This window comes from Gambusia affinis, linkage group LG17, assembly GCF_019740435.1.
Source record: "Gambusia affinis linkage group LG17, SWU_Gaff_1.0, whole genome shotgun sequence".
Classification (NCBI taxonomy): domain Eukaryota; kingdom Metazoa; phylum Chordata; class Actinopteri; order Cyprinodontiformes; family Poeciliidae; genus Gambusia; species Gambusia affinis.
The window spans coordinates 18,193,827-18,212,044 of NC_057884.1; the positions used below are offsets into that span (position 1 = coordinate 18,193,827).

The 18,218-nt window shown below is 36.6% G+C and overlaps 1 protein-coding gene and 1 long non-coding RNA gene across 2 annotated transcripts in view; one reads left to right on the top strand and one right to left on the bottom strand.

Moving 5' to 3' along the window:
- The window catches only part of galt (galactose-1-phosphate uridylyltransferase), a 28,055-nt gene extending 22,310 nt beyond the window's left edge, over nucleotides 1-5,745 (top strand). The window contains exons 9-11 of the mRNA XM_044096389.1: nucleotides 408-491; nucleotides 4,986-5,140; nucleotides 5,611-5,745. Of these exons, the coding sequence (XP_043952324.1) occupies nucleotides 408-491; nucleotides 4,986-5,140; nucleotides 5,611-5,667 (296 nt within the window). The 3' untranslated portion in view covers nucleotides 5,668-5,745. The remainder of the gene's footprint in view (nucleotides 1-407; nucleotides 492-4,985; nucleotides 5,141-5,610) is intronic.
- The window catches only part of LOC122819578, a 47,302-nt gene continuing 34,466 nt past the window's right edge, over nucleotides 5,383-18,218 (bottom strand). Inside the window, exon 3 of the long non-coding RNA XR_006368632.1 lies at nucleotides 5,383-6,837. This is a non-coding gene — a long non-coding RNA (uncharacterized LOC122819578). The remainder of the gene's footprint in view (nucleotides 6,838-18,218) is intronic.

Sequence of the window (18,218 nt, forward strand, 5' to 3'; positions counted from 1 at the left end):
TTTTTTTTACATGATAACTTAACCTCATAAAGAGTTGTTTTTATGGAAAAGCTTTTCTTGTATTGGTCTCTCTAAATTCTCCCTAGGTGTGAGTGTGTTGGAATGGTTGTTTGTCCTGTATGTCTCTGTGTTGCCCTGCGACAGACTGGCGACCTGTCCAGAGTGAACCCCGCCTCTTGCCCTGAACGTTAGCTGGAAATAGACACCAGCAACCCTCCTGACCCCTCTAGGGACAAGGGTGAACAGAAAATGGATGGATGGATGGATAGAATTTTACTGCCGTAGTTAGACATATACGATAATACAAAAGTTTATTCCATATTACTTTGTGCATTAGTATGTTCTCATTCAAATCTAATTCCTTATTGCTTTTTTACTTTTTCTGTACTTGTATTGTTGTTTATCAGGTCTGGCAGCTGTTATGAAGCAACTGTTGACCAAGTACGATAACCTCTTTGAAGTTTCGTTCCCATACTCGATGGGCTGGCACGGTAAGACAATTAGAAAAATATGTTTTGGTGGTTTTAAACATAACCTCTTGTGTTACAAATTAGGTTGGTTCATTTTTTTTTTGTTTTTTTTTTGGATGGATTAGTGGATCTGAATACAGATTTGTAGCAACAAATAGTCTGGCTTTAAGTACTTTCTCTTGAAACTTAAAAGGTGAATTTACCTAAGAATCCTTAGAGAGGATGTTCATCTGTGACTGTAATCAATAGTGTGATGAGGAGGAGTTTTTGCAGTTACAACTGTAATGTTCTTCCAATGCCACATCAAATTAACCAGCAGTAAGAGGATCAAAGGAAAAGGTCCTTTAGAATTGTGGCAGTCACACCCTTAAGCTGCAGGTTTTCAGCTTAAAATTCTCTTTAGCTCCACTTCTTTATACTCTTCATACAAAAGCATCAGAACTGACTTCTTTAAAACCTACCTTAGTCTTGTTTTACCATCATCTTGCTTTTTATCATTTTCCTTCACTTCTGTTTTTGTTATTTTATGTTCATTAGCTCTACTATTTCCTCTTCATTTATCTAAAGATTTGCACAAACAAAGTCAGATCGATATAATTTTACATGGTATTTCTCTCTACATTTCCATGTTTCATCAGTCTTCACTCAAAACTGATTTTGCAAAAGCAGCCATCATGCAACACAAGCATTACATATGAATATGTATTTACCCGTCAGATGTCATGGAAAGATATCAGTTGGGGTGCAGCGTACATCTTTCAGAGGTTAGATAACCATTGTTGCATTTCAATCACTGCCGCCCTAATAAATTATATGAGAACCCTCTCATCTTTGATGTCACCCTCATACTCGCCGTATTACCACTTCAATGCACACCCAGACACACTGGAATATTTAATGCATTAAGAAAGCTCTCTCTTATGTAAAGCAGGAGGTCTCACACGTAAAGGGCACTCACTTGTGGTGTAATTCCAGACTTTTAAAGCAGATCAAGCAACAGTGCAGAGACTGAAACTGCTACATATTCTTTTGCATATTTGAATAATGAAGTGTCCAAAAATTGGAGAGCTGCTTTGACCTTTTTCTGTTTTATGTTAGAAGGCACATTACCATCGAAATTACCTCTCTACTTGAATAAGTTCTGAAGTTTCATTAGCCAATATTCATTGTTTGTTTGTTGTTTGATTTCACAGAACAAAGTTAGAGATGCACCAATCAGCCTTTCACTGACCAGTTTATTTGCAGTTTTCTTTAAAGTCTGACCATCTCATTAAGATTTTCTTTATAAGATCCATAATGAATAGAATAGAATAGAACATTATCATGCAGGAAGACACAGGTTAGACTGAATTCTGTTGTGGAACTGTTGAATATAATATTGTAATTTTCAGAAAAACCTAAATTTGTTTTTATTGACTATGACACATACATAAAGATGACCTAAGATCAGCTCTCAAAATGTATCATTTGCTGATGCGCAGATTATTTCTGATATTATGTTATTTTACCCTTCCATTTCTGAATTATTTCTTCTTAACTTTCAGTAACAGGTTGGTCAGAAATCTTGCATGGCCATTATGTGACTAAAAACTAATCTGTAAGATTGGAAAGAATCCTGCTTGATTTAGTGAACAGGCTCACAGACCAGCATTAATTCACACAAGTTTAAATCACCTCATAGAAGTATTTTTTTAAAGCTGCGATCATGTCATTCTATATCAGTTTGAAAAAAATAAAGCTGTACTTTCTTTTAAATCTCACTGCCTGGGTGGATATTATACAGTTTTTAAAACCTCCTTTCGTATTTCTTCTTCTTTTTTTTTTTAAGAAAGTTGCTTTCTGCGAACTTGCCGAAATGTAAGGTAGTTGGTAAAGAGAAAGATGATACAGTACTATACTGTATGTGGTTTGGCTGAGAGGGCAGAGGGCATGAGAGGAGGCAAGCCTAGCTCCACTTTATTCCCTTTTTTTCAATCACATATCAAATATTTACAGAAAATCTTGGTTTAAACTTGCCTTGGGTGGTCTTTGAATACGTTTTGGCTTTAATCTCATATTCTGTTTCACTGTTCAAGACTCAAAGGTACAATTCATGTCAGAGGGATTACAGTGATTTGCTGTAAGTTATGTGTTAGAGAACTGGAGAGGCATTCTTATCATGGTTGGATCTTATCCCACCTCCACACATAGCAGCTGCAGTCATTATGGTCTTACTAGATCGCTGGCTTAGTTTGCTTTTCCATGTGCAACTCATACCAAAACTACTTTTGAATCAGCTGCACCACACAGTCCTTTTTTATGATTAGTATTTTTTCTCCATGAGCTGAACTTTATCTCAAGTTTATCAGCATCTCTACAATTGTTAGCAGGTGTTAATTCAAGAAGGCAAAATGCCACGACCAAATGAAAAGGTGCTTCAAAGAAGTATTAGCACACTTATGCAGCAAAGTTATTGTACCTTCTTATTTACATGATTTCTCCTACTAATTTGTTTTCCACTTGAAAAGCAGATGATATATGTCACATTATGTGTGGAAAAGGTTTTGTAAGAATTTATCCAAGTCTAATTGCAAAAATCTGGCCTTTTAACAGAGGTCTGTACACTTTATAAAGTAATAGGGTACTCCATATCACACATTTATGTTTCAACACTTTTTCTTTGGAGGTGAGACAACACCTACGCATATGTGGTATGTCAGTTTGGTTCATTAGCACCCTCAATCTTCTTGTACTTAGAGGAATTTATGTGTGTGAAAAAGCTAACGAACACAAGACAGAAAACAGGACAAATTATCAACCAAGAAAGTAAATGAGAAAACTTTTGACTGATTATAGTTTTATGAAATTATAATAAAATGGACAATGTATTCTTATCTTATTGTTGCACCATAACCGAGAATAGGGTATGATAAGATAATTCTTTTTCAGACGGTACTTGAATATTGTAAACAGAAACTGCAGCTTGCTCACACACTTAGCCTGCCATATTATTCCTCCTCTAAAAGCATATAATTGATGAAGGGATTGTGGAAATTTCTTCTGTGTACATTCTGACTAATTGCTTACTGGTTTCTAGGAAACAGTTTCTTGAAATCTTTGGGGATTTTTAAGACCAGGAATTCTGAAAACCCCCATTATTTAGTAGTAGAGCCATAAAATAATATTCTTTTGTATTTTGAATCATCATCTTTCCTAAAAGGTCAACACCCAATTCATCTTAAGCCTTTGGACAGGTAAGCCTTACATAATCTTTTGAACTTTTTAAACGATGCAGAGTTAAATGTCCCATCAATGACATTTGGCCTTTGAGGCAGTAAACTTTATTATTCAAAAGAGCAAGTTCTCCCTCAGAATGTTAATTTCAGAAACTGGAATTTGTTCAGATGTTTCTGAACAGGGAATGCTATTTCCTGACACTATTTGCATGAAGGGAGTTTGTTCCTGTGTGGTTACTGCTGTAATTGATGGCCGACTGTCTAGGGAAACATGCTCATACATTAATACGTGTGCATCTACAAATAAACCTGGAGACCATTTAAAACTGGGTAATTGTCTTCTAATAGGAGTGCCCATCTGTGTTCATTCTTTATCTGTCTGCTTCAGGCTAGTCTTTGTTCCTTATTTCTTTATCAATTAGTTTCCTTTATATTGCTCCTCTGCCTCCTTTATCTGCGTTTGATTAGACCCCATTGTCAGTAAATTGACTCAAGAGAAAACCCTTTCTTTAATCTCTCCAGGGATTTTCTTTCACTTCCATTGTGTTTTAAGAGAGCTATACTTCTGGTTCTATTCTACTCATTATTTTCATTAAGTTAATGTAGGGTAACAAAAAGAAACTTAAATGCTATTGTTGCACATTAGTGAACATGTATCTTGTTTCATAACCGTCTGAAATGGGCATTTAGTGTAATTTTAGTGATGGACAGTTTACTTAACACAATTGTTAAAGCGCCACCTTGTGTTTAATCAGATGACTTCTTATCACAAAAGGATGTCATAGTGAAAAGTCTGAAATCTTCTACATATCTCCTACAAATCTTCAGTTTTTCTAATTATGTTTTGAAAATCACAGTCTGTTCCAGAGTTTTACTTTCAAAGTTATTGTATAAAACTACCAGTTTGGCTTAACCTCCAGTTTTTGTTTTTTTTAAAAGGAATGTGTAAGCTGCTTTCTTACATTATGCATTCTTAATGTGACCAACCTTAACAACAGCTGAAGACTGCAGTTGGCAATTATAACATGACATTTTTATTATGCAGTCCAAACCTCACTCTAAGCGGTTTGGGATTTTAGAAGCTGTCTACATGCAGAAAACAAACCTTCATGTATGCATGAAAAGATTTGATGAGAAATTTCAGATGCTTTTGGAAATTGAAGTGTTTTATGGCAACCTTAGTCCATCTTAATAAGCTGAAGAGTCAGCAGTTGGTATGAACAAAGCCTTCTAACCAACAGAAGGGCTGGCCTCCAGTCTTATGTTACCCTTGTTCCCCTCTGTTATGTTTATTCTTCAGGAGCCCCAACTGGCCCTCATTTAAAAGAAGACAACTCCCACTGGCAGCTTCATGCTCATTACTACCCCCCTCTGCTACGTTCAGCCACAGTGAAAAAGTTCATGGTGGGGTATGAGATGCTCGCCCAGGAGCAAAGGGATCTAACTCCAGAACAGGTAACACACTTTGCATTGTACAGAAATCTGTTCCTACTTTGTGTTCTGCAATACTGAACGCATAATGATGACTTCAGTGCTACGTACTTCTTGAACATGTCCACATTTTGCCGCATTACAGGAGAGGTCCCCTGTTTATAATTTAATCTCAGAATAAAGACGCTTATGTCAGTACGAGAACTGTTGCATAACAGTGAACAAGCTGCATTTAGTAGGCAAAGAAACACTGGAAAGATCAGAAATTATGTTGTAGAGACATTTAAAGCAAGATTAGATTTTGAAACAATGTCCCAAACTTTGTACATCTCATGGACTTCTATTTAATCCAATATACAGAAATGGAAATAGTATTGTTTTGTTGTTAAAATTTACAGGTTTAGCAGTTCTACTACTTGGCATAAAAAATAAACAGTTTCTTTCTGCATTTATTATAATCTTAAAATCAACCTTTGCTTTTCTTTTTGTCTCAGGCTGCTGAGAAACTAAGAAATCTTCCAGAGGAGCACTATAAAACGAGAGAACCGTGAAAAAGAAGCACAAAGAAAAGGAAACAATCCCTTCAATTCTTGGACGAGCTCAGTTTAGAGGCCTATCAACTGAAATATGCCTTTAAGAAAAAAAGAGAACAATTGATGGTGTGTTCTGGTACAAATTGCATCCCTGGCAGTTTTAAACACGAGTGTTGCATCCCATGTCATTGCTTAGGTGCAGATTTTGGACAGAAGTCTAGACGTAAACAATGACACTAAATGCATGCAAGAACTGAACAAGACTTTAATCAGTTCAAATCGGAGTCAACTTCCATGATAAATCAATTGATACATCTTGTTGCTGAAGGATGGTGTGGAGAGGTACGTTTTTAGCAAAGTCAACATAAACAAAGCATGTTATGATTCACTTTTCTTTCCGACTTCATGGTGTTGAACTCAACTTCAACTTGTCTTTGAAGTTGAATTTGCCAAAATGAAAGGCAGCATCTGCAGATTTTGTCTAGAATGCATTTAAATTCTGCTATAGATTTCATAAATATTTTTGCTCTTCTATGCGTTTTATAAATTGTTAAGGGAAGGATTTTAATTGGATGTTTTTTTAATGCATTTTTTTTTCTTGGTGCGATTATTGATTTGAAATAAAATGCAACTTGAAACCCACACTTTGTGCTTAAAGTGAAATGAGAAAATGTTCTACTTTTCTCTCATCTCTTCTGTAAAATCTTCTGTTTAGCAAAAGACTTAATTGTAGTTCAAGTAAAACCAAAACATTCATTTAAAAATAAGAATATATATGCAAGAGAAATTAGAAAAAGATGACATTTAAATAGATTCAGGCCTTGACAAAGTGGTTAATGTGTATTTTGCTACTATTATTAATTTGCTTTTACCGGAGAGCAACTTCTAAGCATCCATAATTCTCACTGAGCATTTTCCCTCCAGCTTTCATGGAACAAAAAAGTTTTACCGAGATCCAGGTTGGAAGCACAGCTGCTCTCTGTGGGATTTGCCAAAGACTTGGACGGGAAAAATAGGCAAGTACGGTCGGAAAGTTGCTCCTCCAAGGACTTCATGCTTCACCCACGTCAGTGCACCTGGCGAACGTTCGCTCCCTGGCAGACAAAACAGGCGATCTCTCTCAGCGTAGGAAACTCAGACTTCCGCTGCAAATCCACTGGAATCTCAGTTTCTTGTGCTGAAAAGGAGCTGCGAGAAAAAATTAGACATGAAAGGGCAGAAAAAGACTAAAACTCAAAACGTGAACATCTTTTTATTCTAATATTGACCACAAATGTCAAAGGAGACTCTCCCATTCCAACACCCATCCCAAAAGTTCTTTTGAGTTTTGTTGACTGGGGAGACCATTGGTAACACTGGTTTTATGTTAAAGAAACTAACTGGTAACTAAAGCTTTTTGACATGGTTTATTAACCTTCTGGAAGATCCTTTTAAATGGAGAATCCATGATTTTATGTTGTTTATGCTAAGAATGTGGCATCTGAAATTGTGACTTATTGGACCAGGAATATTTTCCAATATTGGTGAGCCTGTGCAAACTGTAGCTTCAGTTTCCCATCATTAACTGACCAATGTGCCACCCGGTTTTGGCTACCTTCTGCAATAGCTCATCTACAGTAAAGTACAAATTAGTAGATAGTTGCGATGGTGCAAAAGATGCATCAATCAAAGTGGTTTAAATCTCTTTTGCTCCCTATATTGTTACTTTAAATTTTAGGAAGACATTTTCACTCCATCAAGATGACTAAAACCAATGTTACCTAAATGAATGATTTGCCAATTGTGACAAAAAATAAACAAGTATACGAAAGACAGCGGCAGGAGAGTGAACATGCTTAAATTTGTATCTTCTGCAGTTTAAAAAGACAGTGGTCTCAGCTGCCTACCAGTGCATAGCCATTCTGGCTTGACATAAAGGGGAAACACTTTCTAACTGATTCTGGAAACCTTATTCCACTTACACTGAAACATTTTTGTTCTGCAACCGTCAGGAAAAGGGAACTTATCAGCTTTTTTTTTCCATTTTCGATTTAATGATACACCAACTACTTCTCTTCAGGCCAACTGAAAAGAAGCGCAATACTTTATCCTTTTGGGATTTTGTCTAGGAGGGTGTTGAAATTCAGCTGTGCACCTAATGAAAAAAGCTGCCATAACCACACTTGCACTCTTATATAGACAATGACACAAATCATTAAAACACACACACCGCCTTCATTATTCATACTCCTTTCCTTGGAGCAAAGTCTCAGGTTTTCGTTAAAATATTGATTCCTGGTTTTGTTAAAATGTGCAGTTGAGCAGTAGAATGTGTGGGTGAGGTTTACAGGCCGAAGAGTTCTTGGGGGGCATGGATGTTACTGTGTGTGTGTATGTGTAAACCCTTTTTATGTACTATGACAGACTTCATTCTTTCAGGTCAATATTTATCCAGTCCTTCAGGCTCACTGTGGATCCCCTTCTCATCTATTTCATCACTCTTCAGGGACTGTCCTGTGCACGTATGTCTCTGTGTTGCAAATATATGCCTCTATTCCCTCACAGCAGGGAATATGCAAGCTTCTCTCTCTGTGTAACTACTTTTTGACTCTGTTCTGGCAGAAGAATGAGCAGAGTTTGGTAATTCTGTGCCAGATTCCTTTGGCTTGTCTTTTTCAGTCAGCTCTGGTGATTAATTGTATTCCCAGTCCTGCTTAGGAAGCCAAATTGGCCTTATGAAGCCTAATTAGTATCATCTGTATGTCTCCATTGCAGCATTATGTCATGGAATACTAGAGGATTCAGAAAAGACAATATTTTGAATCTTTTAAAATGATTTCAGATAGTGGGGATTTCAAATTTTTACACTTTTTTTTTCAATGCACTACTAATACACTGTTGATTCAGTTGTTGGTTCACTTCTGCTTGCGTTGCCGTCAGTAATCAATTATGACATTTAAGAGGTTTTAATGTTATTAACTTCCTTTTTAATGATGGTTTCATACTGCAAAGTTTCAAGGCTGTTTCCTTTATGACTGGGGCACTGTCAAGTTGATCAAATTTGGCTAGCAGAGAAAATATACCCAATCCAAATCTAGAGGACAAAAGAGAGTTTGGCATTTTGGAGTTGGTGAAGGACAGCGTTAATCAGAGAAACACCCAAGAGGCTCGTGGCACTTCTGGAAGAGTGGCAGACATCCAGAGCTCAGGTTGGGGAATCTGTCAGCGGGACAAATATTTGTTTTGGACTCGACTGATATGAGCTTCATGGAAGAGTGACTGGTGAACCTGTCTGATGGAAGCCTCCAGGTGTGAGATTATAAAAGACAGTCAGAGGTTATCGGAAGATAATGCAGAGTACAATGCAATCCCAAAGAAGGCAGCAAAACATTGCCTTTAGGTTGTCTTGTACCCTACTATGTATGTTTAGGGTTGGAATTGCTTAGATCAAATCACCTCCACACGTTATTAGACTGGGCATAAATCCAAATTAGATTTGGTGACAACATTTGAAAATATATCCACAGCTCTACATCAAATCAGACTGAGCTTGAACTATTTGTTAATATGCAATGTTTGAAGAGCTGTACCCCATCAATCTTGCAGCTGCAAATGCAGTGGTTCTACTAAACATGTTACCAGTGGGTTTAATACAAATGCACCCCACATGTTTGGGATATTTGTATGAAATCCTTACTACTTTGTATTGGTCTATTACATACAATCCCAATGGAATGAAATGAAAAGTTTGTGAATCAGAGCAAAAATGGCAAGTTTTAGGGAGAATAAACATTTGTGCAAGGTTCTGCTAGTTTCATTTGGCAGTAAAAATTTATTTATATATATATATATATATATATATATATATATATATATATATATATATATTTTTTTTTTTAACTTAGGTAGTTATTTCTTTTTTTTCTGTTTAGCCATTCCTGATCTCACTTTAGTTAGAGCTCCACACTGGCAGAAACCAGCAGCAGCAGACTTCAAAATAAAGCTGAAAACTTTCACAGTTGGTTCCTGGAGCCATGTAGAGCTGTGTAATGACAATAGAGAAGGACTGATGGGTTTCACTGCATGTGGAGACTGTGGCTACACAAGTGGTGAAAAACTCCCCAAAAACTTTCAAAACAAGATGCACACCACAGTCAGTAGACAGAGCAAACGACATTAAAAATGGTGTATCTGCTTTGTGTACTAGTGTCTGCTCAGAATGTAAATGAACAATAGAGGGCAGTAGGAGACTTACAAACCACAGCAATGAGCTACTAGACAGATTAAATTCAATATTAATGTAAAATAATCTCAAACCATTTCTCACATTTTTTTTTTCTTGCAAAAAGTGTTTATACCCCCTGGTCCCTCTCCAGAAAAAAAAAAAACAAAAGTCTGTTGTCACGTTGCATCCACAATTTCTATTAGAAGTTTATATTAGTAACAGACTAATATGAAGTAGCACATTGTGAATTGTGAGAAAAATTCATGATTTTAAAGAAATGTTTACATATAAAAAATCTAAATTGAACAGCCTGCGCTTTTTTTTCAGCCCCCATGGGTCAATGCTTTGTTCAACCACCTTTCATTGTAGTTAAAGCTGCAAATCCTTTGGATACGTATCCATCGACTTTTCATGTCCAGAGACGGATCTGCCCATTCCTCCCAAATCAAATGCCATCAGTCACGATTAAGAACGTCTGAACATCAAATTGTAACATGTAACCATTGCATTTGCAGCATCTTGTAGGAATGTCCTGCATTGATTTCTATCCATCTCACCGACTTACTAACTTCTAGCTTTTCTGTCCCAACTGCAGATATCAATATAATGCTGCGACCACCATGTTGCATCTATTATTTGACAGTAAAAATGAAAAGTATTGTATTTGTAATGTATAAACTCTCTTACCATTACACATTAGCATATGTGAATGTAGAGCAGAGGACATCCATTGAAAGTATGTGGATAACATGAAGTGCTTGTGGCACAATTAGCAATATTTTGTTATAGGATTCAGTTCATGTACAAAGTGTCTCTTTCTTTATCAACAAAATTGTCACTATCCTTAAGCTATTAAGATGATTCTGTAGTTTTGGTTTTGTGTAATATTTTTTTTGTTTTCTTAACTGAAAATTAAGCACTTTGAGATTTTCTTGAAATGTAAGGTCCGTTACAAATAAAATGTATTATTAAAATTTGATCATGCATCACACATTGAGTTTCAATTAAGTTATGGATTATGGATTAAGGGGCAGCACAAAGAAGCAGCAGTTAGCGCTTTGCCTCACAGCTGGAAGGTTTAATCCTGCTGGTTAGCTGTAGCTCTTGTGTGTCTTCCAGTTCTGCCCCTTTCTGCTTAACTTCTCTTCCCTCCAGTCTAAAAAGACGAATAGGTTAATTGGTGTACCTGATTTGAATGCTGCCAGCCCAATAACTAGCTGTTATGATGATTTGGTCAGTGTGTGCACTGCTCAGTGTATACTCTAAATTGGCTCATTATATGAGCAGCTGAAGACAGTTTGCCTCTGCTCCCCTGCAGTAAGTCGGGTAGTAGCAGTGAAATAAACAAATCGAGCTGTCCTGTTTGCACTGTCCACTATGAAGCAGAATGACATAGTAAAATATTGCTGTGATTTTGCTGACTTGACAAAATATAGACAGAAACCGAGTTTCTCAGTTTTGCATTTCAAAAGAAGACAGGTAGACATTCAACAGTGATGTCTACCACTGTCTATATGAGTCTTATATGCAGAACTTGGATGAATATATGGTTAAATAGCTTGTTTTTCTGCTTCACTTTATTTTCTTGTACTCTTCCAGACCTGGGAAATGTTTTCATCACATTCTAGACTGTTCCAGATTGGGTAACAAACCCTCAACTGCTCATCTCCATTTTCATTAACCAATTATAACATTTAATAGACCAGCAGACACATAGGTGTGCTAAATATATTTATAATGTTTCTGTTAAAGATAAGAACTGGAGGTGTTGCATTGTAGAACACAAAATATGCTACCAAGCTCTTCACTTTGTCTATGGTAACTATTTTTACAGGTAGGTACAATTACCAACTATAAGTTTGTCCTTGTGTTTCAGTTTTTCCGTCTGTCTGTCATTCCCAATTCTCTCCTGCATTATTTCCTCCCTCACCCTTTGGGGCAATTAATCTGCATGAAAGCTGACGAAGCAGCTGTTCGAGGTTATGCCTCTTTTTTTTTTCTTTTTTTTTTTTTTTGCATTGACAAGAGAAACGGATACAATCGATGAAATACATCAGAGTTTCGAAGCTTTCATGAAAACTGCCAAGCAGATGGATTTCAGGAAATAAACAGTAACTGCCATAGCCGAGCAGAAACTCCCTTAACTTTATGTCAAATAACTGCAGTGAACTGTTAGATTTCATTATCTATCAGTAATGTGTGGAGTTTATGCAGCTGCTGTAAATCGCAAAAAATAAAAAGAGGATCACACAGTTGCACTGAAAAGGGAAGACTGTTGTTTCAATACAGCTTAGTCTGACAGATGAAAGCTGATCTTTTATTCCAAGTATCTAAAATTCAAAATAAAGATTGCAAAATTCCAGTGCTTTAGATAATGAAACGCACACGCACGGAGAGACTGTGGAAGATAAACTCAGCTGTTGTCAAATCAAGATAAGAGGGACAGAACACTAAATAATCACTAGTTGTATCAGCCTCACTGAGCAGAAAGAAATAATAAAAATAGACATTTTATTATGTTCGTCTTTGCACTGTTTAATAGTCTTTATCTGTGGAGCTGGTGTGTGGATGTTATCACCAAGACTGCTCTATTCTGTTTATTATCTTGTCTTATTTACTTTTTTCACCAAAGCAAGTAGATTACATTCAGTTTTACTGGTGTGATTCCGATTCCCAAGTTTTTTTTTTTTTTTTTCTTTCTTCGTAGAAAGCCAACATAGCTCAAACACTTTGACCTGCTGTCTCGTATAGAAGGTGCCAAGCTGACTACTTCATGTAATGATATGTATAAATATATAGGATACAGAAAACAAACATTCCCCCTATCAGTGATGCAGTTGAAACAGCAGCGCTATAAACACTAAGAGAGTAAAGAATACAAATGCACACTGTAATATTTATTCTTTAAATAAACAGCTATGATTTTTCCTTTACTTCACATTAAATTAATTTTGGGAATAATTGTTTTATTTTCTTGAATTACATAAAATGGATTGAAATGCATAATCACTGGACGCTATAATGTCACATGTGAAAAAGGCAAATGAATGCTTTTAGAATGTATTGCATGTACTAGTGTACAAAAGCACTCTAGAGTGACAAAGAAGCATAGTAACAATACTTGCTATTTATGAAAACAACTGTTTCTGTCCCCTCTTACAACAGCAAAAATAGTGATGCTATGTCAGCCCCTTATAAAATTATGCAAATGCTCTACATGCTGTGAGAAATTTATAAAAAAAAGGCAAAGACAGCTTTATAGCAGAATTTGTTTTTTTAGTTGTGGAGTGGGTGGAATGTTTTTAAAAATTCATGATGACCAACAATAATAGAAACAGAGAAATATTTAGGGATATATATCCAGACAGCATGAGTAGATGGCATTAAAGGACCAGAAGCACACATCATGTATGTTAATATATCAACAAAAGTGACTCAATCTAAGCTGCAGTTGGAAAAGACAAAAAGAGAATTAAACATATTATCAAAGCAATTTTTGTATTTTTTAAATAACTGCTAGAACCGTAATTAGCTTAATTAAACATGAAATGTCCAAGTTTCACAAGGGATTTCACAAGTCTGTCTAGACTTGCATAAAAGAAATTATGCTCTTCCTAGATGCCAAGCGAAACATCACACTGAGACTTTTTTTTAAGAACAGAAGAAAGAAAAGAAGCACAGACTGTACCAAAGGCAAAGAGGCACCGACAACAAAAGAGTGCCACAGGCTTTATATTATCATATAAGGGCGCCAGGGTGAAAATTGCAAAGTGACAACCATAAACATAAAGAACAAAACTAGAGAGGAATGAGATCAGAGGAAATATACCCAGAGGAAAAGAAGAATTCATCAAAGAAACAATGGAATTCATCTTGTTATCACATTAATATTGGTAAATATTCATTTTAACAAGAATAGCAATATCATGGGACTAATGATTGTTTTTCTAAGTCCTGAGTGGTACTTATAAATGGGAACATTTTACTTGCCATTTTAAAGCCAAATAACCTTTCTTCTGGTTCGTTTTCAGTCTGAACCATCCTCACTTAAGCAAATGTCAATTACAGACTACATCACTGACTGCTGAGGGTCTGCTAGACTCTGTACCTGTCTTACAATTAAGATTACTTTGAGTGTGCAGGTTGTCCTCAGTCACACAGTGATTTCCCTTGGCAGAAGACAAGGTTAGCAGCCGCACACACCAACGCTGGAGTTTCCAGCGATTCATCCAGTCTGGTGCTCATGTTGCTATGGATGCTGCAGCTGGCGAAGCAGGGTTATGCCACATCTCTCTGTCACATTTCTCTGTCTTGTTTGTTTTTCTTATCTCCCTGCCCATGTCTGTGTACAGTCTCTGCATGAGCGCATCATTATTCCTGGCTTGTTTTCTTTTTTCCATTTCCTGGTGTCACATTCTCCTTATTGCAGAAAAAACAAGAATTCCTGATTTATTTATTTTTTGTTGTTGTTGTTGTTTACTACTCTCCTTCACAAGGACATAGTTAGCGGTTTGTCAGAATGTTGATTAATAATGGTAAACCAATATCTGTTGAATCAATTGAATGGCTGACAGAGGGAGGCCAACCACACACAGAGGTATTGACAGAAAAAGACAGGGAGTAATTGTTTCTTAAACACCACATCTCGAGATAGATGGGTTGGCAACACCTGTGATTAATGGGGATGAATAACAATGGGCTACAGAAATATGTCAAACAAGACATATGAATTGAACTTAGATAGATGTGCACTTGTGTGCACAAACTGCTAATCTACAAAAAAAACTAATGTTAAAAAGAAATGTTTAAAAAAAAGAATAGTAAGCAAAAGTAAACAAGCTGTTGAATCTGTTTTTTTTTGTTTTGTTTTTTATCACAGCACCCAAGGAACCATAGCGTAAAATAAAAATCCCTCTGTAGGGATCTTATTCACATGGTTTCAAAAATGGTTTGGTTTGTTTGGAAGGATTTGGACTTGTGCACAAAAGACTCGCAAAAAAACCCCAAAAAACTAGAATGTATCGACCTAATGTGGGTACAAATTTGTAATAAAAATAAAGCTTTTTGGTTTTTTAGATTTTTATTTTACATGTAAGCATTTTTAGCACTTAGGATATAGTCCTGATCAAGTGGCTAAGACACAAAGGGGAGAGAAAACAGCCGCACACACCAACGCTGGAGTTTGAGGTTCACTATCAATGGATTTTTCTGTGGAATATAACTGACTTATTTACATAACATTTGCAGATTCACATATTTTTTTTTACAACATATCTAAACTCTTTGAAAAGAAATTGAGCTTTTAATGAAAAATGTGTGCAATGCTACCTGAGAAGCTATTGGCTGGCAATGGAAAGCATCCAATCCAGGAGTGACATTTATTTTCCTTGATGCTGATTGGCTCTACTCCCTAGAGGAAATATAAGGAAGACTTTGGGTGTTGACTCCTGCAGTAGCACCAAGACAGCTTCCACTGTGTGCATATTAAGGGATGTAGTGGTGTTTAAACTCCTAAAATAGGCAGTTATCAGCATGTTTAGAGGGTGACTCAACGTGATTTCCAGTCCCTGTGAATACTGGAAATCCCCTATTTATGAGTTCTATTGACATTGAATAGCCCTAGTTAATTAAATGAGAGAAATGTCAGTTAAAGAGGGCACGCCACAAATATAGTTATTGCTATCCATAATATTCTAAGTAAATGTTTGTTGTTGAACTCTACAATCTTATTGCTGCTTACTATGTGGCAGTTTGATGAATAAAAAGTAGGTCTTCATTTCCATCTCTCCTGGCAAAATAAACCCTGCAGAAAAGCTTTCAATGTCAGCCATGACATGTTTGTGAGAGTCACAAACCGATTTAGATTTGCCCAGCCAAGGAGTTGCCTACAGTGTCAAGCAACACACAGCTTTACAGACCAGTGGAGTAAAAGCCACCCAGCATTTGATTGCCATTCAGCCAAACAGCCATCAGCCAGTTAGAGGCCATCTGGTCAGCCGGCAGCCAGTGACCAGTCACTGTAGCAGCCAAGCAAGTGTCAGCCAGTTGCCAGTCTGTCAGCCAGGAGGCGATCATGAATCAATCCTTTTATGGTTGCAACAAGAAAGACCTCACCAAGTATGAGACAAAGAAGCTGAAGCTGCAAAATTCTGCTTTTTAAACCATTTCTAAATCATTTATTCTCAATGGATTACTTACAGAAAAAGGGTGCAGCCATCAAGAAATACAATCAATTAAAGACCATGGTCTGCTGCAATAATGATTAGGTGGGTGGTATCAAAGCGACTTTTACAAGGAGGGAAGGACCCATGGTTTTCCAGAAGAACATTGTTAAAAACATCCTGCTTCTGCGAGCTTGCCTTTTTCCTAAAGTTTTCCTAGCGCCATATTTTTTACTCACCTGGCTTTTTCCTTCATGAAAAAGAAAATCTGATGCATTAGAAGGTCACCTTTATCCACTGATTCCACTTCTAACACTTTTTGTAGGTGGTCTGAGCAGCGAACACGACTCAGAAGTACTGACTAATTTCCAAATATGAAGGCCGATAAGCAACAGTGCACTATGGATTTTGACACCTTTTTATATCAGAAGCAGCATAAACGTCTCAAGCAATTTAGCTACAGAAGCGCATCTGTTAAATCGGACCACCTGGACCAGCCTTTGCTCCAAATGTGCATCACTGTTCATGCTTTCAAGCACTTTTAATACATCCTGACCACTGCAGATCTCGATTACCCTAGTACAGCTTACTCTGACAGTTGTTTAGTCATAACATACTGGCCCCTTGACATAAGAACTCAAATCCTCGAGGCCATTTTTCTTCTTTTAATACAACTTTGTGGACGATTCTGTAAGAAAAAGATAAGAAACGTAGATCATAAATGTCACAAATGAAGATTCTTTACAAAAGGAAACCTATATTGGCATTTAATTAGATGTCTGTTTAAATTTATTATACCATACACAACAAGTAGTGTTTGCTTTATGATACAAAAATATATGATGATATGAAAATAAGTCATAAACCCAAAGAAGAAACAAACTGTTGACTTTAGAGGATATCCATTGCATCATACGGAACTGAAACATCCAGCCAGCATTTTACGATTGCCCGAGGCAGCTGAACATCAGTGTTGGCAGTAGATGTCTTTTTTTATGTTTGCTCCAAGTGCATGAACCCTTGGTTCCCGAGTGCTTATATTCTTTATTGGAGATTTATAACAAGACAGGTCCATGGGAACATATTCACAGATCACTGATACACTCCAGTCGTATTGGTAATACTGACGGAGAGCAAAGTCGGGATAATGCTACCTGTCAAAGCTCACCATTACTAAAAATCTTGCTTTGTGTCTGCTTCCAAGGGTCTGATTCCTTTCCTTGACATTCAGGTTTAGCCAGGCATCTTCTAAGATCTGACAATTTATGTTTGACATTTGTTCAAAGTTTTCAGGATCTTTAAAAAATCCAGCATTGTCTTCTTGCCTTGATTTTGCTTTTAGGGAAACTAAAATTCCCTTTCCTAATTTGCGTAGAGTCAAGGTTCTCAAACTGCGGTACTTGGGAAGCTTTTAGAGGTACTGTGGGCAGGGGGCGGAAAATTGGAATCAGCCTTTTACAAGCTAAATAAAAGCCAAAAGAAGGGTTGTTTTAAATGATTGAAGGATCTAACTCTTCTTGAACATTTGTCCTTTATTCTTCACTTTAATTGCCCCTTATCTGCATAATTAGATAAATCTTTTAATCCACTTATTTTGCATTCATCCTATTAAAAACATTTCACCAAAAAAAAAAAAAGCAACATCGTCCAAAAGCCCAAATGCGGTTATTTTCCGACATAGCTGCTGTGAGCAACCTCACTGAATCACTTATTTTCTGACTAAAATGCTTGGGAACAGAAACAGACACACTTGGTGTTGATGAAGTCAGATGTCATCAATTTGAAAAATATATGTATGCAAAAAATGGAGCTGTATTGTTTACACAAATCTGAAAACCTATTTGGCCCTTTTAATATTCAGAATGATATGATTTGTATCCAGTTTCAGAGGATTTAAGACTGAATTCCAGAAATTAATTTGTATTCTTTAGAAAATGATTTGTAATTTTCAGCGACCACTGCTAATGCAGCCCATGCAGTGATGTCAGATCAAGTGTTTATACTGCCAAGCTCAACAGTTGGTGGGCAGTAGCAGACAAAGCAGAAACAGAAAACAGGATGTAATTCACAGTGGCTCCCAAAGATTGGACAAGAACATATTAGAAGCACAATAAAACATAAACAATTCCCAAATTCAGCTGTGACATTCAGATGGTAGAATCAGCATTGAATGCAGTGCCATAAAGCTCACGATTTTAAACCAG